The sequence below is a fragment of the Mercenaria mercenaria genome, chromosome 3, assembly GCF_021730395.1.
Source record: "Mercenaria mercenaria strain notata chromosome 3, MADL_Memer_1, whole genome shotgun sequence".
Taxonomy (NCBI): Eukaryota; Metazoa; Mollusca; class Bivalvia; order Venerida; family Veneridae; genus Mercenaria; species Mercenaria mercenaria.
The window spans coordinates 26,136,262-26,163,211 of NC_069363.1; the positions used below are offsets into that span (position 1 = coordinate 26,136,262).

The 26,950-nt window shown below is 35.8% G+C and overlaps 1 protein-coding gene across 1 annotated transcript in view; it reads left to right on the top strand.

Annotated features, from left to right (window-relative positions):
* Positions 1–26,950, top strand: part of LOC123525232 (peroxisomal biogenesis factor 3-like) — a 159,631-nt gene that overhangs the window by 79,289 nt on the left and 53,392 nt on the right. The window contains exon 2 of the mRNA XM_045304103.2: positions 14,011–14,138. Coding sequence (XP_045160038.2) covers positions 14,066–14,138 — 73 coding nt within the window. The 5' untranslated portion in view covers positions 14,011–14,065. The remainder of the gene's footprint in view (positions 1–14,010; positions 14,139–26,950) is intronic.

Sequence of the window (26,950 nt, forward strand, 5' to 3'; positions counted from 1 at the left end):
ATAAGACTAGAGCAGGTTCGGTTATTTCAAATTAACAACATGGTATATTTACAAGGTACTGTTTTTCATCTGTCTTTATTATATTTTCTGATGGCATCTAGAAAATACTTTATCTTCATTGTAACCAGACTATTTAAGGTTGGCAGATTGAAAGCCCAGGTAAAAGGGCTTTGAAGCCAGTTGTAACTTATATACTTGTCAATACCTTTCAAAATCCTTTAGGGATAGAAACTATGAACTTCTTTCCCAATAAGCCGATTGCAAGCGCATGCGTAGCTATGAACTATGTCTGTACTTCCTCTTGATTTAAAGCTTTGTATTTCGAAACCGTATAGTTCAATTGGTAAGATCTTGATTTCAAATGATTTTAATTTGGCATCTGATCACCTTTATAAGGCATCGTCAGTAATGAGATCAGCACTGCTAATTCAGATGCTATCATATTGTAATATAGACAGAGACTTAAGGTTAATGAATTGACACAGTTTAAAAGACTACCATTATAGAACCATCTGGTAGAAAAAGGAAGTTTAAGGCCTCTATTAAATGCCATTACTTTCGTTTTATTAACATTCACATTTGAACAGATACTTGAACAGAACTCATACATCATGTCTAACTGGCCTTGTAGTTATTTCTATAATGTCCAATGAATCTGATTTGAATGTGACGTGGAAGTAAAAGTATTGCTTTTCGTGCTGTTGTTGTTGGTGTATTAAAGTATTTTTTCGATGACCAGGTCCTTGCTAAAGCCCTTTTAGTCACTTTTTTAATTGTGAAAGAAAAAGTCACTATAAACGCCATGATGTTGGCCAAAAATCGGCAACGGTCAATTCACATGTCAACCACGGAAAATATGTCGAATCGGTAGTAAGCCGATGCTTTGGGGCGTGAATGGTGTTGCACTTTTCATTATCTCTCATGAACAGACTCTGACAAATTGAGTCTGCTACTTATGTTGCATGGTTACATTCTATGCTTCCAAAAGGATTTTTTCACAAATTTTATAAATTATTACAACAGCAGTCATTAAAGGATTCCTGTACTTGGAATCAGTGCTGTTATTTTTTCTGGTCCTTTACGGTCATAGAGAACATTCGATTTTACTACACTTATAATAGGGTTATTATAACAGTAGCTCGATCTGGGATGCTGTATTCGGCTCGAGTGGATTTTTGCCAGATCGGATCTCACGAGGCGCGCGCGTATAATACGGAATTTTAAGGTACGATACGGATTTTTTTCTGCCTGTTCATATTTAATTGTGAAATACAAGCCGATTTTTTTACTGAATTTATATAGGTATATAATAAAACAGAATACCGCCAAGGTTGGTGCTAGAGGGGCGTAAGATGTATTGCACATTTCACTATCCATCATTTACAGTCAAACCAAGTCTGCTATTACGTTGACTGATTACGTTTTTTCACAGGTCGGACGAGGGACAGACGGACAAACAAACCACAATAGCAGATCAGAACAACATCAGACAACTCGGTACAATATTTACAACTTTATTTATAAATGAAAAACAAAAAATGATAATTTATAATAAATAAAAGAGAGAAAAAAACAAGTTCAATATAAATTAGTCCGAAATACTATCCATACTCGACGGAACACTAACTAGTGTAATCCGGACAGCCATGTTTCGATTTTGGCTCCTAGTAGTGTCGGTTTCTTCGAACTGTTTTGATTCTTCCGAAAACAGAGCTCTGTGGATTCGGACGCACAGATGTATGAGGACCGCACATTAATTCGCCGGAATAAGAAGATCCGGACGTACCTCCAGGTTTAGGGTCTTCCAAGGGTAAAAGTAGTTGCTTCAGGTATAGCTCGTCTGGGCTCAAAGGTATATTCCTCCAGGTATAAACGTCTGGGGTAAAACGTCAAAACAGATACCTCATGGTCAGTACCATGTCACTTTAAACATTAGGGCATATAATATCGCCCTGATGTACTCCATACTATATGTGGGTTCCCAAAAATTGTACGAAAAAAACTAAAGAAAAAATTAGTACATCATAAAATATGTATGTTCTCCAGAAACAATGTGCGATAAAGTAAGGACCAACATTACTCTCGTGTATGAATGCAAAAACAATGTACAATGATACGTATTGTAAAACCGAGAGCCTTTCTTTACAACAGAAACAAAAATCTACTGTAACAAAATTTGTAATATAACAATATTTCACATAACTTGCATTCTGATGAAAAATATCCGTCTGAAATCAATATACGTCAACATAACACAATTTGGGAAAAATATCGCATATTCATAATATAAAAAATCTGTACAAATAATTGCTTAAACAATTTCGGCAAAAATATATCGACATATATTTTACATGTACTGTACGTGTTGCAATCTTATTGACTAAGATACAGTTCTTAGGGAAATCACATCAAATGTAGTCAAAATTGCAATTCAAATAACTGGTGTCAAATACAATTTGAAAATCCTATTACCTCCTAGTGAGTCTTTTCAAATCCTGTATTACATAAACAAAATTCTACACTTGTGTCATCGAATGCATAAAAATTTGCGAAACGTAGTCTTAAATTTTTTGCTCAGAGTGTCTCCACCATTTTGGGTGTCTTCTTGTTCTTCCGTGTCCGGAAACACGAGGTATTTGCCATAATATTCGTACAGTCTCTTGACTATAGCCTCTAAATTCTTACCGTTATGAGCACACACCTCTAAATGTTCACATTCGTAATCGATCGTAACAACACAATCGGCAATAATGCGTTTCTGCATAGGAATATCTTTGTCAGTTTTATTTGCCACAACAATCAGAGGTGCATGATGACCTGGTGCGAAAGAGAATTTCAATTTGTGAAAACAAAAAAAAAATCAAAAACAATTACTCAAAGATAAAGATGTAAGTATGTTTTGAGTCAGTTAAAGTACGAGAATTCATTTCCTATTATTTTTGTTAGTTATTGAAATATAATCGTAAAATACATCTGTTACGGTATTACAAAATAGATACAAAATAGAAAAAATACATGAAAAAGAAAACGCGTGTGTATGTAATTCCTAGAATTAAATTTTGATTGTGAAAAAATCAAATGTAATTCAATTCATTGTATTTCAAAAGACTCCAAAGAAACACGAAATAAATATATATGATAAAAAATAAATATTTGTGTACATGTCATAGGCTACAGTCCTCGTAACCAGGCTGAAATTCAAACCACTCGATCCTCATTGCTTCATGTTTTGTTTACCTGGATCGTAATTGTTCTATCTGTATTTTTTCTACCTAAATCATGTAGAATAAACAAAAAACTTTAAAAAAACAACACTAACAGGTTCAGGTATTCAACTTACCTTTAACTCTTTGTACATCCTGAATCAAGGATGTTATGTAGTCAAATGATTCGTCATTATCAACGGCATACGTGAGAATGAATGCATTTGCTGTTTCAATGGTAAGTGTACGTAGGTTTGGCATATCGAAGAGTGATGCTTCCAGAAATTTGAAGGTTTCCACTTCACCCGAGAATACGTTTGAAAGAATTTCACAAAGCTTATTGATGATCGTGGTTTTACCAACTTTGTCATGTCCAATGACAAGAATTTTCACACCATTCTTCTGAATTTGTTGTCGTGTTGTAAGTCTACAGAAATAAAATCATAGATATACATCTTCAGATATACAACATGTAGAGGGTGTTTTATTTAAAATGACATAACAGTTGTAAATTAAAAAGAAATCTACTGATAGAACAAAATTCAAAATACAAACGGACATCTCACTGTCTGGCATTTTTCCTACATGACTTCTTCATGCGTTAAAGATAAAATGATTGATGTTAATTAATCTTAGTCATTTCTGCTGCTTGCATTATACTTGAAGTAGAAAAAAATCTGTATGATGAATGATTACCTGGTTGCCATTGTGATATTTCCAGTAAAAAATAAAGCTGGATATTAAATGAACAGTCCCTTTGAAATTCAAAAGGCAGCAATGGTATGTGGGGTTGTTAAGTGAGAACAATATCTTTATATGTAAAGACACATGAACGTGCTAACTGTGCTAATAGAAACGGTGAGCAGTAACAAAACTAAGGGAAGGTTTGGACAAATATGTTGTAATTCTGTAGTTTTAACTGTAACTGCAACATTCGCATTTCAGTCTTTAATCTAATGAAAGATTGTCAATATAAGAGCTGTCCATTTTGCTTCAGATATATTTAAATGGTCATATCAAAAATATTAAATGAGCCGCACCGTGAGAAAACCAACATAGTGCATTTGCGACCAGCATGGATCCAGACCAGCCTGTGCATCCGCGCAGTACGGAATCTGTTTCCGCCATCCATCTACATGCTCTATTGACTTTAACAACATCATTCTCTGGTGGTGGAAATTACTTTTAATTAGTTCCCTTTTATAAAACTTATGTCACATGTATATCAATAATTTCAATACATGAACGATATTATATACAGTATTACTGATATTTTTTATTCCTAAAAGACCACTAGAATTCAGAAATATTCAAAACCATCTATCGAACTACTTCCAAAAAACAAGGATGAATATCCAACAGGGAAAGCCACGTTCTAAACCCGCAGCATCCCCAAACGTAAACCCAGCACGCGGACGCGCACAAGACCAACACACACACAAAGTAAACACACAAGGAAAAAGCGAACAAATAAAGGAACACAGTGGGACACCGCCTTGGAACGGTCAGTGGCAAAACCACCACTGGGGAGCTTAAACCGGTTTATGGTGCACCTAGCCTCACCCTTACCCCCACCATGTTTCAAGGTCACAGGACAGTGTAATTAAAAGTTATCCCCGCCAGGGGAAACCCTAACATACGCAAAGGCAACAGAATGTAAAACACAAAAAGGCCCTTGTATATTTATATAAAAGCAATCCTTAAGAACCTTAAAAGCATGTACTCGATGCCTTTGCAGAAGACAGGGCAACAAGAAAAACACCCTTAAGGGTCTGACGAAACAAGCCAGAATAGCTCGGTCCCGATGAGATCTACCTGTCATAGAGTCCTCTACCTGTTCCGTCAGACACAATCAAAGAGGAAAGCGTAGCGTCCAAACTGTAAAAGGGTTGAACACCATCACCTCTTTTAATAAAACGTTTAATAACTTAATACTATTGGAAAATTGCCATGACCCAAAATCTTACGAAGTTTGTAAACCACATCCCCATAAAAAACGGGTTTTGATATAAGAAGAAGCGTCTCACACACTAATAAAATTCCTACTTATTTGGTTTTCCATTATATAATTCAAATCTAGACTAAATGACTAAATGACGATAATATTGCAGTGTTAAAACTTTCTAGCATTCAGGAGCTTGCGTCCACAAGTTTTAAACTTTTCTCTCAAGGACAGCCGGACCGTACACCCCGTCCACATCCCCTACACTTCCATACAGAAATGTTACAACATTTTCTAAAAATAACATGACCATTTATTGAAAATGTTGTCATACACAAAAAAGCACAATTTCTATAACGAAAAATTGAGTTCAGAATACCTCCTATCCTTTAGGTAAAATCGACACAAACACGTGTCAAACTTCAGTTTATGATAGATTTCTTTCTCTGAAACTCGTAAGAATGTAAGATTTAGCGTTTGAAATATAGAACTTGAACTTTCCTGGAGGAGGACCCCGTACCTCCAACTGCGATATCTGAGACCCCCAACCCCACACCCCACGCCTTTTTCTCTCCTGGTTTTTATCCCTACTTTGAAACTGCTCCTACAGCTGGCTTGCGGAAGGCCGATGGTACTCCAATGTGTCCGCCTGTGCCTGAAGTAATGCATTAAAGTTATAAGCAAACAAGAGGGCCATGATGGCCCTATATCGCTCACCTGTTATCATTGCACTTGAGGACAAGAAGGTCCTCAGAAAAAATATCTAAGTCCAAAGGACAGGAACAACAAAGGGAAGAAATTTAACCAAAAAGAAAAAAAAATGCTTACAAGGTACAGATATGTCAAAATACACCTAAAAATTGGAGGTACCATCCATGTTGTACCACAGAAAAGTGGTCTTGGTTTTTCCCTATGGCCAATAATAAAAAAGTTACTAAAAATAAGCTATTTATAGTAATGTAAAAGGGAAGTAATTAAAAAAAACAAATTATTGTAAGTGAACAAAATAAGGATCTGCCAAATAAATCTGTTGACATAAATGAAATTTCAGATCAGTATCTTCATTAGTTACGGAGAAATACCCATTTTAATTTGAAATAAAGGGAGGTAATTTGACATAAAATCAGTCCATAGTTATCTACCCTGATTGGCTCAGTCCAACTTATGACAATAATGAAATTTCAAATAAGTCCTATAAGTTCTTACTGATATAAATCCATTTTGATTACAATCAGGGGAGGTAATCAGATATAAAATAACTCTGGAACCTAAGATTGGATCTGATTTGTCATGGAATTCAAGATCTATTGTTGTTGAAGATATTTTGGAAGTTTGTATCAAATAAAACCATAAATGAAGTAAATATATGGCTGCAAAAGCCAAAATAGCCAATTTTGGACCTTTCAGGGGCCATAACTCTGGAACCCATTAAGGGATCTGGTCGGTTTAAAAAAGGAACCGAGATCTTATGGTGACACAAGTTTTGTGCAAGTCTGATTAAAATCAAATCATAAATGAAGCTGCTATTGTGCAGACAAGGTCAAAATAGCTAATTCTGGCCCTTTCAGGGGCCATAACTCTGGAACCCATAATGGAATCTGGCCGGTTTAAGAAAGGAACCAAGATCTTATGGTGATACAAGTTGTGTGCAAGTTTGGTTAAAATCAAATCATAAATGAAGCTGCTATTGTGCAGACAAGGTCAAAATAGCTAATTTTGGCCCTTTCAGGGGCCATAACTCTGGAACCCATAATGGAATCTGGCCAGTTCAAGAAAGGAACCAAGATCTTATGGTGATACAAGTTGTGTGCAAGTTTGGTAAAAATCATATCATAAATAAAGCTGCTATTGTGCAGACAAGGTCAAAATAGCTAAATTTGGCCCTTTCAGGGGCCATAACTCTGGAACCCATAATGGGATCTGGCCGGTTCAAGAAAGGAATCGAGATCTTATGGTGATACAAGTTGTGTGCAAGTCTGGTTAAAATAAAATCATAAATGAAACCACTATTGTGCAGACAAGAAATTGTTGACGGACGGACGGACGGACGGACGGACTGACGGACGCACAGACGACGGACGACGGACGAAGGGTGATCACAAAAGCTCACCTTGTCACTATGTGACAGGTGAGCTAAAAACCTGCCCGAGTCGAGTGACCCACTTACTATATTTAGTAAAAGATAGCCGGCGACTGTATCTATAAGTCCTGTTGGTACCCGCCATGTTAATCAATGGTATCATCTGTTAACTCCTATTTGTGTGACATTCTGTATTCTTTATTCCACGTCTTGGCCGCTACTGAAGACTTCGTATAAATATCCTTTGACTTCTTTTAGACACACAAATGTCTCTTATTCCAGCACTACAAGGAATATTAATTGTTTAATTAATTTTCTCAGATTTTAGCACTGAAATTACCTTTTATACATGATAGCTTCTGCGATGCAGTTTTGTGCTTCCATATATTCTCATTATGGCTTAGAATTTCTAAATGTCTGCATTTTTCTCTAAAATTATGACAGGCTTTTAAATCTTTAAAACAATTTGAGCTTTATACTTTAAAATTAAAGATAAATTCACTTGTAAATTAAAGCTTAAGAAAATAGGTGATTCGGTAAATACAGTGTTTTTTTTATTACAGCTGTTTTACTTATGTTTGGCTTATTTACATGTGTTTGTCGGAAAATAGCTTTAAGCTAGTGTTATATGTTTTATACTTATCCGACGTTAAATAAATCTTCTTGTATCTTGTATCTTGTGTTACATATTTATAATAAGAATAAAAGAAGAGTTACGAAACAGCATATATAGTGGAGCAGCTTAGTGAGAAAATCTAAGGAAATACTTCACTTGATGATACAAGTATGAAATTTACACTAAATGTTCATCATATGGCCAAAAATGATCGAGGGCCATCTAAAAATCATCCATTTTCAAGATGGCCTCCAAATTTCAAATGGCTGCCAGAATTGAGGCATTTGTCATATAATCAGGATCTGTAAGTTTCTAAAATATCATATTTGTTGGGATGTAACATGTTTTTCCCTATCAGTTCGTTCCCATAGGCTGATAGTTTTATATTTAATATTGCCTTTTCCAAATATCGACCCATTTAAGAAAGGCGCCATCTTTAAAATGACCGCCAGACTTTTAGATAACGTTCTTATCACGGCCAAGTTTGGGTCTTCTATTTTCAGTGCTATAACCATCGACTATTGATTAGATCCTGGTCCCAGATAAATCTGAAAGCATATTATTATGATATTGGCCTGAAATAAGCTAATATGGTTTATATGGACGTCTCTTCTTTTCAATCTCTTCTCTGTTCTATCCTTCATTTCTTGCTTTGTTTCACTGAGAAACAGTCACAAAATCATGGCAATACTGAACTATTGCTTATCAGCTGAAACAAAATCTTTAACTAAATGATATGTGTAATGATTCTATAGAATGAACTACAAACACTACAAGGGCACACTGATATAGTTCATAATGTCATGTTACTCAGCATGGGGTTCAGTGACATCTTCAATACGTATATGTATCAAAAAGACCAAAACAAATCGTATCCCATACAGCAAAATGTTAAAAAATATATTGAAGGCGGTAAAAGGATAGTCCATTGCAGGGCCGTCGCCGGCTTCGAAAAAGTGGTCCGGCCATGGGACGTCGAAGGCGTCCCGCGAGTGCGAAGACAGGAGCGGGGGGTGGGGGGGGGGGGAGAGCAGGAGAGGGGGTTTTCCACTCTCGTAAGGGGGGTTTTGGTCTCCCCCGAGAAAAATTTTAAGATTTGGGATGTCCATAAGTGCGTTTTCCTTGCATCTTGAAAGAATTTTCCATTAAGATTTTCAGTCAATTTTATAAAAGTTTTCAAGGATAACTATCCGACATTTGCCCAATGAATGTTGATGTATTTCACTTCTGAGTGTCAGCCAATACAAAATAAAACAACTATTTCGACCCCTCTGTGAGTCCCATCAGGCGGTGGCCTTAATATAGTCATTGTAATTAAAAAATTAAAACCGGAATTTTTAACATTTTGACTCCAAATATATATTGCTAAGTGCATCAGATAATATATATACAATATAAAAATGCTGTGTGTTATTTTTTAAAAGAGATATTTACTCCAAAAAATTTAGTCACCATAGCATTTTTGGAAATAGGATAGACAACTCCTGAATGACTATCTCATCAAATTTGCTGATATAAAAATAAACTTAGGTATTTTCCCGGGATACCCCAGTCTGTTTCTTCATTTCATTCAGACATGAAATGTAAACAAATACAGGAACAAGTTAACAGTACAAGGACATCAAACAACCTATTTTCTTTTCCTTCAGGACAGGTACACATGTTAGGTCATACTTGTAGTTAATAAACCAAAATGTAAAACAATTGATTAGCTCATCAAAGAAATGAAGACTAATAACTTCACAATATTTTATTACCTCCCTTCATTACATTTATCATCTACATTCTACATATTTTTTTATGGAATTATCTCCCTTTATCTCAAATAAGCTTTCTTATATTGCAATTTAATCAGTCAGTATTTTTACCTTAATTTTCAGACAAATAAATTTATATTTTTTTAATCCATGGTAAGATGAAAAGCATAATTATATTAAAGAATACCATAAAAGCATTTATCACACATGAATGCAAGGTATACACAACAAATAATTTTGAGCCTGGAAAGGCCGATATCATGCTCGGCCAAAAAAGTGGTCCGGCCATGGCTTTGGTTGATTGGCCTTCAAATTATAATAGTACATACTTTGTATTAACAGATACCAAATTTGAATATATCATTGTAAGTTTGCGTATCTGTGCTTTTGTTTATGTTCTATTTCAAACTCTTAATAATGTCGAAAAGAAGACCTCCTAAACTATTGAATAGCTTTCTTAGATGCGTTGAAAATAAAACTAAACTATTTAGTTTTCGTGCGGATAAAACAAGACGCATCACTAATGGTGATGAATACCCCCATACATCAGCTTATTGTCAGAGGAACAGGGTTATTGAACATATGATACATTGCTTTGTATATTGTACAGGGAGAAACCTTAAAAATAAGAAAGTAGATCAAGATCAAGGTCACTGAAAATCAGTTTTGAAATGTTTGTTCAAAACTGTACAAGTTGTTTGAATTTTATGGCAATATCTTAAAAAAAAAAAAAAAGAAATTAAGTCAGTAGGTCAAGCTCATGGATAAGGGACCATGTAATCTGCTTTTTAATCTTGTCTTTTGGCAGTTTCTGTGATATCAGGCTCCATAACCACAAATCAAATCAAGCCTGCAGCATTTTCGTTTATGTCGTGTTTGGAGACCTTTTTATTTTATTATATCACCAAGGGTCATCAACTAGTTATACTTAACATATAAAGTATGGTAAAAAATCCAATGTAACTCTGTTCGTATTTGAAACAAATAAAGGGCAACAACTTAGTCAAAAATCATTTAAATGGAACGTGTTTTGCACATGCATAACTACACTTGGTACCATTGATAATAGTAATAACAAGGTGTGATAAAAGTCGGGCATACAATGACTGATACGTAGCGCGGACATTTTTTTCTATATACATATAGCTTTAGAAAAAAAAAATAATACAGGGCTATAGCTATGTAAAAAATAATTCAAACTTGACTTGGTACGAACGATAATTGCAAGGTTTGATAAGCGCGGACAGAAGTTTTCCATATACATATAAAAGAAGAAAAATAAAGGACCATAACTAAGTGAAAAAATCATCCAAATGGTACCCGCTTCGCACATGCGTAACTTGGCTTTGTACTGAAAATAATTACGAGGTTTGATTGAAAACTGGCAAATAATTGCTGAGAAATAGCACAGACAAATTCCGTATACAGAAGGACGAACCGGAATCCAGAATAGCCCCTAGATATCTCGGGGTATAAAGATAACTGTGCAAACCAATAAAATGATCATAGCAACAAAAGGTGCCGATGTTGTTTGCAATTTATATAGAAACAGAAATGCGCTTGCTCCATGTAACCACGAAGAAGCCGATAATTGTGTATTTGTTCATGCAAAGCATGCCTAATTGATAGGAAACCAAATTACAATTATTAGTTAGTTCTTCCTATGGCAGTGTATTGATGTTTTGTGGCTTGCTTACTTGGTCCTCACTTAGTGGCATTGCCATTGTTCCTTGTTTTTACCTGTTACGACACTGTTTCCGCATTTGTCGGCTAGGGCAAGAAATCTGCATGGCAGGAATAGAATGTTTGTGAAACAGCTATAGTTCAAAGTATTCCATAGTCTCAGTGTTGCCAAATACAAAATAACTGAGTAGGAAATGGATACATTGGAAATTTTTTTAGTTATATTGTATGCTCGATCAAGCACGACATGCAAGATGGATGAAGTTCGACTTTATATATTTGCCCGGAAACAAAGAGCGTATAATGCGATTCCACCAACAAAAGGTGCTCTGAAACAATTCACCAAGCGAGCAATTTTTCAGGCAGGCCATGTCTGGGGTAAAGCAGCTGTTACCATGCAGCAACTGCCGCCTCCATCAAACTTGGGATGGCTGGAGCAGAACAATGTGTGGATCCCTTATCGGATGGAATTGTCGGTTATATCCGAATGCTTCCAGGTCCTTCAAAGGTGTGGCACAACAATTTTATGTTGCAACTGTTAGGAAAATGACTAAATGCACTATATGCATATTATTTTGTTTCGGTTAGAACACGACTTCCGATGTGTATAGTTTCATGGGTATAGTAAATCAACAGAAATAGTTTCTTAAGGTTTGCCTTATAAGAAAACGTTGCTCTTGACTGTGCAAGTGCTCACGCTGTCCTATTTCTCTATCCCCTCGTGGTTTTTATAACACGCATTTTCTAACGACGTTAATTTATTGCATTGAATGTTTTTACCATTGTTCGAAAACAAAACTGCAAGTTATAAAAACTTAATTGTTGAGATGTCTAAAGCCATGAGCTTAGTCATACAAAATTGATTACAAATTAAAAGAATATGAATACTACAGACTGATATTTTGTTCTAAACTGAAACGAAAGTGTATAAATAAAACCAAGGAGCTGCGTTCAATAAACGCTTGATGCCCCCAGTGGCATCTTTGTCGGTAGATTTTGCACCTAAGTCCAAAACGAGGTCAATGTCAAACTGAGGCCAGGTGATGTTTGAAGATGAGGAATGGTCACAGTTTACATCTGTATTTGTATCAATTCATTCTTGTAATGGGTATTGATGCTAGACGAAACGGTCCCGTTTGGCTAACCAAGAGATGGCCCATATAAAGCAACCTAAGTCCAAAACGAGGTCAAGGTCAAGGTCAAACTGAAGTCAGGTGATGTCTGAAGATGAGGAATGGTCACAGGTTACATCTTTATTAGTATCAAATCATTCTAGTAAGGGGTATTGATGCAAGACGAAACGGTCCCATCTGGTTAACCTCGTGTGGACGAACGGACGGACGAACAAACGGACAGATGGACGGACAGGACAACCACTATATGCCTCCGGCATCAGTAGATGCTGGGGGTATAAAAATGCTATAGTTTTAATGTATTACATGCTTGCCTCAAATAAAGTAATGAAAAGTAAATACAAACTGGCGGCCATTTTGTTTTTGCGGCGGCCATCTTGAAAACGACATTATTTCAAGTGGCCCTTGATCTTATGTTAAAGCGCATGCCAGGTAGTTACTGTCCTGTAAATTTGATGCTTGTATCATCAACTGAAGTATTTTTGCAATATCCTGCTCCACTAATATTAACTGTTTATCAATTAATGGATAAGCGACAGAGACACATAATGGAGCTAGTAAAGATTACTTTCACTGTAATAAACATGATCATCCGTCGGTACTTTATACTTTTGTTATATGTTATATTAAATTAGTTGTAGCTTTAACGAAGTTATCTTATTCATTTTTGATAAATTTATATAGACACGAGTCTGGTTTTCTTCCTTTATTATAATGTTCGTGCAAATTGCAAAAAATACGTGTCAATCACGATACCATCCTGCTTTAACACTTATTAATTATGAAAGGGTATTTAAAAAGGTGTTAATTATGATTAATCACTTTTACAGTCGATGCTCAGACTGATTGAAAGGTGTTAATACTGATTTGTCAACTTAATGTTGATTGGGCTGATTGAGGAAAAGAATAATATATAGATAATTGCTTGAAAGAAGTCAGTTATCACAAGTAGTATATTTGTTTTATGTATGAGAATCCACTTTACCTTTACTTTTACAAAAGCGATAACTTGCACGCAGCGTGCGTATTCGTATACATAGATTTAGGCCTAACTATAGTTAAGGAAGCAGCGTGGGAGCCATCTGGTCTAGCACGGTCTAATCGCGTAATGGTGGACAGGTTTTTGAACACTAATTTTTCACTTGGCATGGCAACAGAGGTCTAAATTAAAGCTAGTTTCTGGTTAAATGTCATTGTGGATGTATATTTGACATTTGGTAGGAAAATGGGAGAGGAGGTTGTATTTGGTGAAGTGAACCTCAATTTTAGTATGAGTAGTACTTCTAGGTCACAGCAGTGTGGTTTTGATGTGATTTTACTGTAAGCAAATGTGACAAGAGAAATCTCTCTTAGAAGATAGAATCTACATGACCCCTACTTTTCTCATCATTTTATATCAGTTTTATCATAAGTCTTTAAAATGAGGTAAGGATTTGTTCTCTGAAATGGGTCTACTGTTTGGTAGCTCTTTAAAAAATGTCAGTTTTATATAGAATATATAGGGAAAACTATTTACCTGTTTGTTGTGACCTTTTAGTGAGATTTAGTGGTCACTGCTCAGGAAGGCTGTGCTACAACAACAACAACTCATTTTTTAGGGCACATTTGCTGGATTATTTGACAGTATGTAATCTGATTGAAAGAACCCATAATGTTGTATAAAATCTGGAACTTTGTTAAGAGGCACAAGAAGAAGTTCATCTTCGGGGCAGTAGTCTTATTTGGTGAGCAGATTTTAAAATCTTAGACAGACAATACTTGCAGAGTATTCGGATAGTAGTGCTCCAGTTATGAATTGATATAAGCAGGGTAAACAGATGTTAATGCGTGACGTCACAGTGATAATTCCTATAGGGAGGTGCTGGGAGTGCCTGGCAGAGCTCAACGTTGAAGATATCCAATGGCTATCTTCTTCTTCTTCTTTGTCTTTATCCTCCCGTATGGAAGAACCGTGAATTCACGTGTCAATATCAATAATAATAATAAGCTGTCCACAAAGTTCCCTGATTTTGGTTAATCCAACACCCAAGAATAAGCACATCCACCAAAATTGTACATGTATATGATTGCTTGTTTCAATTCTCAAGTAAAGGAAAAAATTTCTATGGTGGTTTCTCACCGGAAGCTAGGATGTCAGGGTACTTTCTTTTAGGTTTATTAATAATAGTATACTGCCTATAACGATTACTATGCAGGGCACATATCAATCTCTTACACTGAAATTCTAGTTTTGCAAGTCTTTCCAGTTTCACACCGTGAAACAGATGTGTACAGTCAATAATAACTTGTAACTTTTCTTCAATGACCAGGTTACACCATTGTTGCTTAAGTTGCAGAGAGTTAAATTCAAATTCAATATCGCAGCCAATAGGTTGACGAATGGGTTGTAAATAATCACAACGAAGTATAAAATGTTTCAATGTCTCAGACTCTTCGTTACACATGAGGCAGACAGGATTAATCTGATTTTGGTTAAATACTCAAGGTTCTCGCCAGGCTATTATCGCCTGTCGCGTGCGACATGCCTTCAGACTTTGAGTTGTATATTCGACATCCCTTATTTCCCCCGTCATCCCTTAATTTCCGAAGCGACATGTCATAAAATCATCCCAATAAACACCCCGATTAATCCGATAGTGTATTCGAAAAGCTTCCACGTGCTACCCGATAGTTTAGGTAAAGCGATGCCAGTTAAGATAACCGATAAACCAATGACAGCTTCCTATATGTGGAACGTGTGACGTAAATTTCATTGTAGCTCCGCCTTTAAATCCTTTGACAGGCGGCATCTTGTGATGTGTACATGAAAGTGACTGTTTTCGCAAGTTTTAAGATTATACATGTTATTAGATATAATGACAGATGATTCAACAATTATCGTCCGAATGTTTTTCGCAATCAAGGAAAGACCATGTAAGGAATTAAGTCGAAAATTGTGCAACACGGTAAAATGCTTTTGAACAATTATCGCCGTAATATTAATGTTTTTCACATGTATGAAATGTGTTTTCTCGTGCGGAATATCGAAAAGACAATGCAAGAATTAATGTTTTCTGTCGTCACTTTCAAAATAGAACTTGTAGAGAAAAAGTTTGAAGTACCCTCCGTGCATTATTTCAACACGAACCGACACTTTGGTAGAACCACCGACCTTCCGTAAGCCAGCTGGATGGCTTCCTCACATGAAGAACCTCACATGAAGAATTCAACACCCCGAGTGAGGCTCCAACCCACATCGATGAGGGGCAAGTGATTTGAAGCCAGCGACCTTAACCACTCGGCCACGGAGGCCCCGGTCACAATTTCAGAATCCCTCCCAGCCACGCCAAATGGCCATTGATCCAAAATGGAAACAAGCGTTTCCCTGGATGACAGTCTCAGATTGTGTTGTTTTACATGTATGTACAACAAACAGTTGACATTTTCAAAAACTTAAAATGGATAAGTTTTCAGCAAATAAACTCCGCAGAAATAGAAGACATAAACTTTAAAATACAAATAGATCTGTGTGCAGTGCTAAAATTGTGTTGTTTTATGTACAGTAATTAGTAAATGAACATTTTTAGCAACTTAAAATTGATGAACTTTTAATTGTCATTCAACAAATAACTCCACAGGATTTTTATGACCTAATATCTTTTCTTGTTGTACATGTAAATGATGCTTATTAATCACTGAAAATACCACTATGTTTTTCACACTGAAATGCACCAGAATGCACCAAAATGAGTTGTAGTAACACAAAATTTTCTGGGGTGACCCCCATACCCCCCATGCAGGAGGGGATACCCCTCCCGCACCCACCCCTTTACTCGTCAAAAATAAAACTCCTTCTGCAACATGCCTTCAGAAAAACCTGGCTAGAACCCTGATACTGCTCCATTACTTTGTAATATGTACGTTCCAGATGCAATTTTCAATTTCACAGGAAATCTTGTGATATCATGAGATGAGTTTAGTGGAATCCTAACCAAGGGATGAGGTTTGCCAGGTTGAAATAACTCGCAGTTTAAGAACTTCAAACTTTTACTGTAACTTGCTAGAGAGAGTATTTGGTCTTTCCAATATTCATTTACAACCTTATTGACAGTCTTTTTCCATGATAACTTCTGAATTGGATGTTCAAGTAGTCCATCAATATTTGGTAGATCATTATAACCAGAAAATTTTCCTAATAAATCTCAATAAACCAACTGTTACTTTTCATAGATTTAACACACAGTTGTCTTTTAGCAATGGCTTTTTCGACTGACTGGTCGTTTTGTAAACAAATGTTATTGAACAGAACCAATGTTTTTTTATGTATTTGTGCTTCAACCGGTAAAAATCCGGACAGAATATAGACTGCAGAATCAGTGGTATTGTTTGGTATAGATAAAATGTGTTTCAAGAGTCTCCTTTGATAAAGCTCCAACTGTTCCAGGTCTGTTTTCTTTGGAAATATCATCTCAAGACCGTAAGTTAATACCGGACTGACATATAACTGTATTAAGTGTAACATTGAACAAAGGTCCAAGCCATTATGACCATGTAAACTTGAAGGCATAAAACTGTATATTGTCCTTCTAGCCTTTGAAATGTTGTTATCAACGTTATCACAACTAGTTGCGCTAACTGTAACTGACCTCTTGATCCCCAGATGTGTAGAAGACTTAACATTCTTAATCTCATTATTGTAAACAGTATATGTTCCAGTTGAAAGATTGTTTTTCTTGGATTTCCGAGGGTGTACCCTTAGGGCTTCAGTTTTCTTTGGTTGAAGCGTATACATTTCCATGTTTGAAAATTGTTCAGCTGTGCTGATTAAAACTTGGGCGTGATCAGTTAAACTTGAATTTAGAGTGATGTCATCAGCACATGATGATGCACTGGCATTACATCTGACAGTTCCAATGCGCGAACCAGTTTCAGTTGCTTCTAACATCTTCAACAGGGGATTAACATAAACCTTATATAAATCTGCACTTAAAACTCCACCTTGTCTCACTCCTTGTTTCACATTGAAGACATCTGTAACCTATTATGCCATTTAACTACACTAGAAGTTTCCTCATGAAGACTCTTTAAAAGTGTCCAATGTTATGTCTTGTATACCATTTGATCATCCGCGAGAAGATGGCTGCGAACCACACCAATCGATGATAAAAGGGGAATGTGATTTGAGCCAGCGACCTTAACAATAATACTCATGAAGGGAGAGATGACCACGGAGGACCTGGACAATTTCAATCAATGGCTATCCGCTGCTAAATAGTCATTTCACGATACTGGAAAACGTTTCCCTGATGACAGTCTCAGATTATGATCTTATTCTGTAGTACAGAGAAACAGTTGACAATTTTCAGAACTAAAATGGATAAGTCTTTCAGCAAATAAACTCGCAGAAATCGAAGCAACATAACTTAAAATACAAATTAGATCTGTGTGCAGTGCTATAAAATCGTGTTGTTTAGTACAGTAATTAGAAATGACATTTTCAGTCGCAATACTTAACATTGATTGAACTTTAATTGTCATCAAAAATAACTCTCAGGATTTTTTATGACCTAATATTCTTTTCTTTGTTACCAAGCTAAGTGATGCTTATAAACACTGAAAATACCACATGTATTCTCCATTCTGAATAGCACCAGAATGCACTACAATGATTGTTAGTACACAAATTTTCTGGGTGAACCCCATTCCACATTTGTCAGGATGATACCTTCCCGTTCACCACCCCATTTACCTCAAAATAAACTCTATGCAACATGCCTTCAAAAACCTGGCTTGTAATCCCTGTACTCCTCTTCCATTACTTATGTAATTTGTACGTATGCTTCAGATGCAATATCTTATTCCAGATCAATCTTTGTGATATATGAGATAGTTTTAGTGGATACTAAACACAGGATGAGTTTTTGCCAGAGTGTAATGAAATAACTCGCAGTTTAAGAACTCAAACTTTTACTGTAATTTGTGAACAGAGTCATATTGTCTTATCAATATTATCATTTACTATACCTTATTGACATTCTTTTTTTTCCATTGGATAACATTCGCAATTGTTAGTTCAACAGTTAGTCCATACCAATATTTGTAGAGATCATTTAAACCAAAAATATTTCCTAATAAATCATCTTAATAAAACCACTGATACTATTCCATAGAATTTAACAACAGTTTCTTTTAGCAAGGCTTTTCGACTGACATGGTCGTTTTGATAAACAAATTTATTGAACCTAAACAAATGTTTGTTTTTAATGTATTAGTGCTTCTAAACGGTTTAAAAAATAATCCGGACAGGAATATAGACTGCAGAATCATGTTATTGTTTGGTTATAGATAAAATCTGTTTACAAGGAGTCTTCCTTTGATAAAAGCTCCATAATGTATACCAGGTCTTTTCTTGGAAATTATCAAATATCACAGACCGTATTAATTTACATACCGGACTGACATTAACTGTATTAGTTAACATTGAACAAAGGTCCAATTTCCAGTTATACCATGTTGAAACTTGAAGCAAAGTAATCGCGTATATTGTCCTTCTAGCCTTTGAACATGTTTTATCAACGTTATCACAACTAGTTGCGCTAACTGTTTAACACTGACCTCTGATCCCCCAGATGTGTTAGAAAGACTTAACATTCTTACATCTCCTTATTGTGAAACAGTATTGTATCAGTTGAAAGGTTTGTTTTCTTGTGACTTTTCCTAGTGTGGATGACCTTAGGGTCCTCTTTTCTCTTGGTTGATAGCTGTTCTTTCCATGTTTAAAATGTTCAGCTGTGCTGATTACAACTTGGGACGTGAATCATTAACTGAATTTAGAGTGATGTCATCAGCACATGATGATGCACTGGCATTACATCTGACAGTTCCAATGCGCGAACCAGTTTCAGTTGCTTCTAACATCTTCAACAGGGGATTAACATAAACCTTATATAAATCTGCACTTAAAACTCCACCTTGTCTCACTCCTTGTTTCACATTGAAGACATCTGTAACCCTATTATGCCATTTAACTACACTAGAAGTTTCCTCATGAAGACTCTTTAAAAGTGTCCAATGTTTGTCTTGTATACCAATTTGATACATCCGGCGTAGAAGATGGTCATGGGATACAACATCAAACGCAGATTTCGCATCCAGAAAAATAAAATCAATGGGGATATTGTCATCTTTGGAGTTCCTGGCAATTTCCTCAACAATAATAGCTGCATGAAGTGGAGAAGTATTCTTTGTAAAACCACGCTGATACGGACTTTGACAGATGTCAATCAATGGGGCTATACGCTGCTTTAATATAGATTCTATAATTTTCACGATCACTGGTAGAACAGTTATACCCCTGTAGTTTGACACATCATTACATGATCCCTTATTCTTGTAGACAGGAGACAGGACACCAATTTTCAGAACAGATGGAACATCACCCTTATCGAAAATAAAGTTAATAATCTGAAGCAACATCACATGAAGATCTTCTCCGCCAAACTTAATGCTTTCAATTGACAAATCATAAAAGTCAGTGGCTTTGCCAACATTAAGGGAACAAATTGCATTTTCAGTTCGCACATACTAACAGGATTGACTTTTTTATCAGAAACAATCTCTTGTATTTGGATAATTTCTTCTTCAACCATTTTATGGTATTCACTGTCAAAATTCTCAGCTTCACTTTCAACAGCTAGGGTTTGGAAATGTTCATAAAAACCATCAATCACAGAAGTGGTACCACTGTATTCATACCCATTTACATGTAGTGAGTCCAAATCATCAGAGGATTTACATTTTTGCTTATTTACCAGTTTATTAAACAACTTTGGATCTTTGAACCGAGTGTTCAGAATTTCTTCTTGCTCAAGTTTCTTACGTCTTGCCCGTTCAATCCTACATTTAGACCTAAATAACTTCATATGTAATTTCATTGTATAAAACCGTGGGTCATTTGGTTCCCGTGGTCTACCTCCTGCGTTCCATGCTTTATATGATTTCCGTAACAGCTGAAGTGCTTCAGAAATATCCTTATTCCAGACTCTCAATTTTGGTTTAGAATTCAGTTTCTTGGGTTTAGCTTTAAAATTCATCATGGTATTTTTAATGACTTCCATGAATGATATGATAAACTTAGAAAAACTTGCCAGATCCTTAAAGTCCATGAATTTTAGGTCATGTAAGATTTTGTGTAATCATGGCTGCATATTCTTCCTTATCTATTTTATCCCATTTAATTCTTGGGGTATAGCATTTCACTTTTTTTTATTTTCAGCTTTTGTGAATGAACAATATGCAGCAATTGCTATAGGGTAATGGTCAGAACAGTTAGTAGCCATATCCTTCAACACTATCCTTGTACCAAAAGAGTCATTGGCCAAAGGTTTAAAAAAATAGTCAATTTCAGTACAATCATCACCTCTTGGATTTACGTAAGATTTACCACTAACGTCAAATTCCAATAACAAGTGTTCCATAAATTCAAACATAAGATCAGAGCGCTTATCTTTACCATGGTTACCATTCTTTGATAAATCTACATTCAGGTCTCCACCTATCACATACTGTGACTGTTGCTGTATTTTAAACTGATACTACGCAGTAATTCTAAATTATCTTCAAAACTAGAGTCAGAGTAGGCTGTTCCTCTCGAAGGCATATAGACAGACATAAATACTATATTATGTGATTCTGACTTAAATTCAATACAAATAATCCTCTCATTACCATCAGGAAGCACTGTTACTAATTTATCAATGTCAATGCTCCATAATATTGGGAACTCCACCATAACCCCGAGGCATTTGTATAGGAGAATTGGATCAAAATAATCACAGCCTCTACCTACATATTTAACTTTCCCCCCCCCCCCCCAGTTCACCCCGGAGATATTGCTCACACTGAAAAAGCCAAGTTTCTTGCAGTAATAAAATGTCTGATTTTGAACAGAGTTCGCGTATAGCTTCTACATTAGATTTCACATTTTTACAATTATACGAACTAATTTGCAATACTTGATTGTTTAATTTCACTATGTCTGTATCTGAGTCCCTGGCCTATTTCTTAAAAGAGTTCGAACTCTTTCTTTCATTTCCGTTACTAATAACCTGGACAGAAGGTTGATTTGTGATATTTAAAGCGGTTGTTCTAGTCTGTAGATGGTCAGACCGATGAGTTTTCCCTTGTTGTGGATGACCATTCAGTTGATCCTTACTTGAACTAGATTCATGACCTGATTTAGTGCTTTGCTTCTTTGAATCCTGTTTATATAATATTTGACCAGTTTTAAAACTAAAATCTACCTTGTCTTTTGGAACTGAAATCTCACCCAGCAATTTGGAGTGATGTCATCAGCACATGATGATGCACTGGCATTACATCTGACAGTTCCAGTGCGCGAACCAGTTTCAGTTGCTTCTAACATCTTCAACAGGGGATTAACATAAACCTTATATAAATCTGCACTTAAAAACTCACCTTGTCTCACTCCTTGTTTCACATTGAAGACATCTGTAACCCTATTATGCCATTTAACTACACTAGAAGTTTCCTCATGAAGACTCTTTAAAAGTGTCCAATGTTTGTCTTGTATACCAATTTGATACATCCGGCGTAGAAGATGGTCATGGGATACAACATCAAACGCAGATTTCGCATCCAGAAAATAAAATCAATGGGGATATTGTCATCTTTGGAGTTCCTGGCAATTTCCTCAACAATAATAGCTGCATGAAGTGGAGAAGTATTCTTTGTAAAACCACGCTGATACGGACTTTGACAGATGTCAATCAATGGGGCTATACGCTGCTTTAATATAGATTCTATAATTTTCACGATCACTGGTAGAACAGTTATACCCCTGTAGTTTGACACATCATTACATGATCCCTTATTCTTGTAGACAGGAGACAGGACACCAATTTTCAGAACAGATGGAACATCACCCTTATCGAAAATAAAGTTAATAATCTGAAGCAACATCACATGAAGATCTTCTCCGCCAAACTTAATGCTTTCAATTGACAAATCATAAAAGTCAGTGGCTTTGCCAACATTAAGGGAACAAATTGCATTTTCAGTTCGCACATACTAACAGGATTGACTTTTTTATCAGAAACAATCTCTTGTATTTGGATAATTTCTTCTTCAACCATTTTATGGTATTCACTGTCAAAATTCTCAGCTTCACTTTCAACAGCTAGGGTTTGGAAATGTTCATAAAAACCATCAATCACAGAAGTGGTACCACTGTATTCATACCCATTTACATGTAGTGAGTCCAAATCATCAGAGGATTTACATTTTTGCTTATTTACCAGTTTATTAAACAACTTTGGATCTTTGAACCGAGTGTTCAGAATTTCTTCTTGCTCAAGTTTCTTACGTCTTGCCCGTTCAATCCTACATTTAGACCTAAATAACTTCATATGTAATTTCATTGTATAAAACCGTGGGTCATTTGGTTCCCGTGGTCTACCTCCTGCGTTCCATGCTTTATATGATTTCCGTAACAGCTGAAGTGCTTCAGAAATATCCTTATTCCAGACTCTCAATTTTGGTTTAGAATTCAGTTTCTTGGGTTTAGCTTTAAAATTCATCATGGTATTTTTAATGACTTCCATGAATGATATGATAAACTTAGAAAAACTTGCCAGATCCTTAAAGTCCATGAATTTTAGGTCATGTAGATTTTGTGTAATCATGGCTGCATATTCTTCCTTATCTATTTTATCCCATTTAATTCTTGGGGTATAGCATTTCACTTCTTTTTTATTTTCAGCTTTTGTGAATGAACAATATGCAGCAATTGCTATAGGGTAATGGTCAGAACAGTTAGTAGCCATATCCTTCAACACTATCCTTGTACCAAAAGAGTCATTGGCCAAAGGTTTCAAAAAATAGTCAATTTCAGTACAATCATCACCTCTTGGATTTACGTAAGATTTACCACTAACGTCAAATTCCAATAACAAGTGTTCCATAAATTCAAACATAAGATCAGAGCGCTTATCTTTACCATGGTTACCATTCTTTGATAAATCTACATTCAGGTCTCCACCTATCAACATACTGTGACTGTTGCTGTATTTTAAACTGATACTACGCAGTAATTCTAAATTATCTTCAAAACTAGAGTCAGAGTAGGCTGTTCCTCTCGAAGGCATATAGACAGAGATAAATACTATATTATGTGATTCTGACTTAAATTCAATACAAATAATCCTCTCATTACCATCAGGAAGCACTGTTACTAATTTATCAATGTCAATGCTCCATAATATTGCAACTCCACCATAACCCCGAGGCATTTGTATAGGAGGAATTGGATCAAAATAATCACAGCCTCTACCTACATATTTAACTTTCCCCCCCCCCCCAGTTCACCCAGGAGATATTGCTCACACTGAAAAAGCCAAGTTTCTTGCAGTAATAAAATGTCTGATTTTGAACAGAGTTCGCGTATAGCTTCTACATTAGATTTCACATTTTTACAATTATACGAACTAATTTGCAATACTTGATTGTTTAATTTCACTATGTCTTGTATCTGAGTCCCTGGCCTATCTCTAAAAAAGAGTTCGAACTCTTTCTTTCATTTCCGTTACTAATAACCTGGACAGAAGGTTGATTTGTGATATTTAAAGCGGTTGTTCTAGTCTGTAGATGGTCAGACCGATGAGTTTTCCCTTGTTGTGGATGACCATTCAGTTGATCCTTACTTGAACTAGATTCATGACCTGATTTAGTGCTTTGCTTCTTTGAATCCTGTTTATATAATATTTGACCAGTTAAAGCTACATCTACCTTGTCTTTTGGAACTGAAATCTCACCCAGCAATTTGGAGTGATGTCATCAGCACATGATGATGCACTGGCATTACATCTGACAGTTCCAATGCGCGAACCAGTTTCAGTTGCTTCTAACATCTTCAACAGGGGATTAACATAAACCTTATATAAATCTGCACTTAAAACTCCACCTTGTCTCACTCCTTGTTTCACATTGAAGACATCTGTAACCCTATTATGCCATTTAACTACACTAGAAGTTTCCTCATGAAGACTCTTTAGAAGTGTCCAATGTTTGTCTTGTATACCAATTTGATACATCCGGCGTAGAAGATGGTCATGGGATACAACATCAAACGCAGATTTCGCATCCAGAAAAATAAAATCAATGGGATATTGTCATCTTTGGAGTTCCTGGCAATTTCCTCAACAATAATAGCTGCATGAAGTGGAGAAGTATTCTTTGTAAAACCACGCTGATACGGACTTTGACAGATGTCAATCAATGGGGCTATACGCTGCTTTAATATAGATTCTATAATTTTCACGATCACTGGTAGAACAGTTATACCCCTGTAGTTTGACACATCATTACATGATCCCTTATTCTTGTAGACAGGAGACAGGACACCAATTTTCAGAACAGATGGAACATCACCCTTATCGAAAATAAAGTTAATAATCTGAAGCAACATCACATGAAGATCTTCTCCGCCAAACTTAATGCTTTCAATTGACAAATCATAAAAGTCAGTGGCTTTGCCAACATTAAGGGAACAAATTGCATTTTCAGTTCGCACATACTAACAGGATTGACTTTTTATCAGAAACAATCTCTTGTATTTGGATAATTTCTTCTTCAACCATTTTATGGTATTCACTGTCAAAATTCTCAGCTTCACTTTCAACAGCTAGGGTTTGGAAATGTTCATAAAAACCATCAATCACAGAAGTGGTACCACTGTATTCATACCCATTTACATGTAGTGAGTCCAAATCATCAGAGGATTTACATTTTTGCTTATTTACCAGTTTATTAAACAACTTTGGATCTTTGAACCGAGTGTTCAGAATTTCTTCTTGCTCAAGTTTCTTACGTCTTGCCCGTTCAATCCTACATTTAGACCTAAATAACTTCATATGTAATTTCATTGTATAAAACCGTGGGTCATTTGGTTCCCGTGGTCTACCTCCTGCGTTCCATGCTTTATATGATTTCCGTAACAGCTGAAGTGCTTCAGAAATATCCTTATTCCAGACTCTCAATTTTGGTTTAGAATTCAGTTTCTTGGGTTTAGCTTTAAAATTCATCATGGTATTTTTAATGACTTCCATGAATGATATGATAAACTTAGAAAAACTTGCCAGATCCTTAAAGTCCATGAATTTTAGGTCATGTAGATTTTGTGTAATCATGGCTGCATATTCTTCCTTATCTATTTTATCCCATTTAATTCTTGGGGTATAGCATTTCACTTCTTTTTTATTTTCAGCTTTTGTGAATGAACAATATGCAGCAATTGCTATAGGGTAATGGTCAGAACAGTTTAGTAGCCATATCCTTCAACACTATCCTGTACCAAAAGAGTCATTGGCCAAAGGTTTAAAAAAATAGTCAATTTCAGTACAATCATCACCTCTTGGATTTACGTAAGATTTACCACTAACGTCAAATTCCAATAACAAGTGTTCCATAAATTCAAACATAAGATCAGAGCGCTTATCTTTACCATGGTTACCATTCTTTGATAAATCTACATTCAGGTCTCCACCTATCAACATACTGTGACTGTTGCTGTATTTTAAACTGATACTACGCAGTAATTCTAAATTATCTTCAAAACTAGAGTCAGAGTAGGCTGTTCCCCTCGAAGGCATATAGACAGACATAAATACTATATTATGTGATTCTGACTTAAATTCAATACAAATAATCCTCTCATTACCATCAGGAAGCACTGTTACTAATTTATCAATGTCAGTGCTCCATAATATTGCAACTCCACCATAACCCCGAGGCATTTGTATAGGAGGAATTGGATCAAAATAATCACAGCCTCTACCTACATATTTAACTTTCCCCCCCCCCCCCAGTTCACCCAGGAGATATTGCTCACACTGAAAAAGCCAAGTTTCTTGCAGTAATAAAATGTCTGATTTTGAACAGAGTTCGCGTATAGCTTCTACATTAGATTTCACATTTTTACAATTATACGAACTAATTTGCAATACTTGATTGTTTAATTTCACTATGTCTTGTATCTGAGTCCCTGGCCTATTTCTTAAAAAGAGTTCGAACTCTTTCTTTCATTTCCGTTACTAATAACCTGGACAGAAGGTTGATTTGTGATATTTAAAGCGGTTGTTCTAGTCTGTAGATGGTCAGACCGATGAGTTTTCCCTTGTTGTGGATGACCATTCAGTTGATCCTTACTTGAACTAGATTCATGACCTGATTTAGTGCTTTGCTTCTTTGAATCCTGTTTATATAATATTTGACCAGTTAAAGCTACATCTACCTTGTCTTTTGGAACTGAAATCTCACCCAGCAATTTGGAGTGATGTCATCAGCACATGATGATGCACTGGCATTACATCTGACAGTTCCAATGCGCGAACCAGTTTCAGTTGCTTCTAACATCTTCAACAGGGGATTAACATAAACCTTATATAAATCTGCACTTAAAACTCCACCTTGTCTCACTCCTTGTTTCACATTGAAGACATCTGTAACCCTATTATGCCATTTAACTACACTAGAAGTTTCC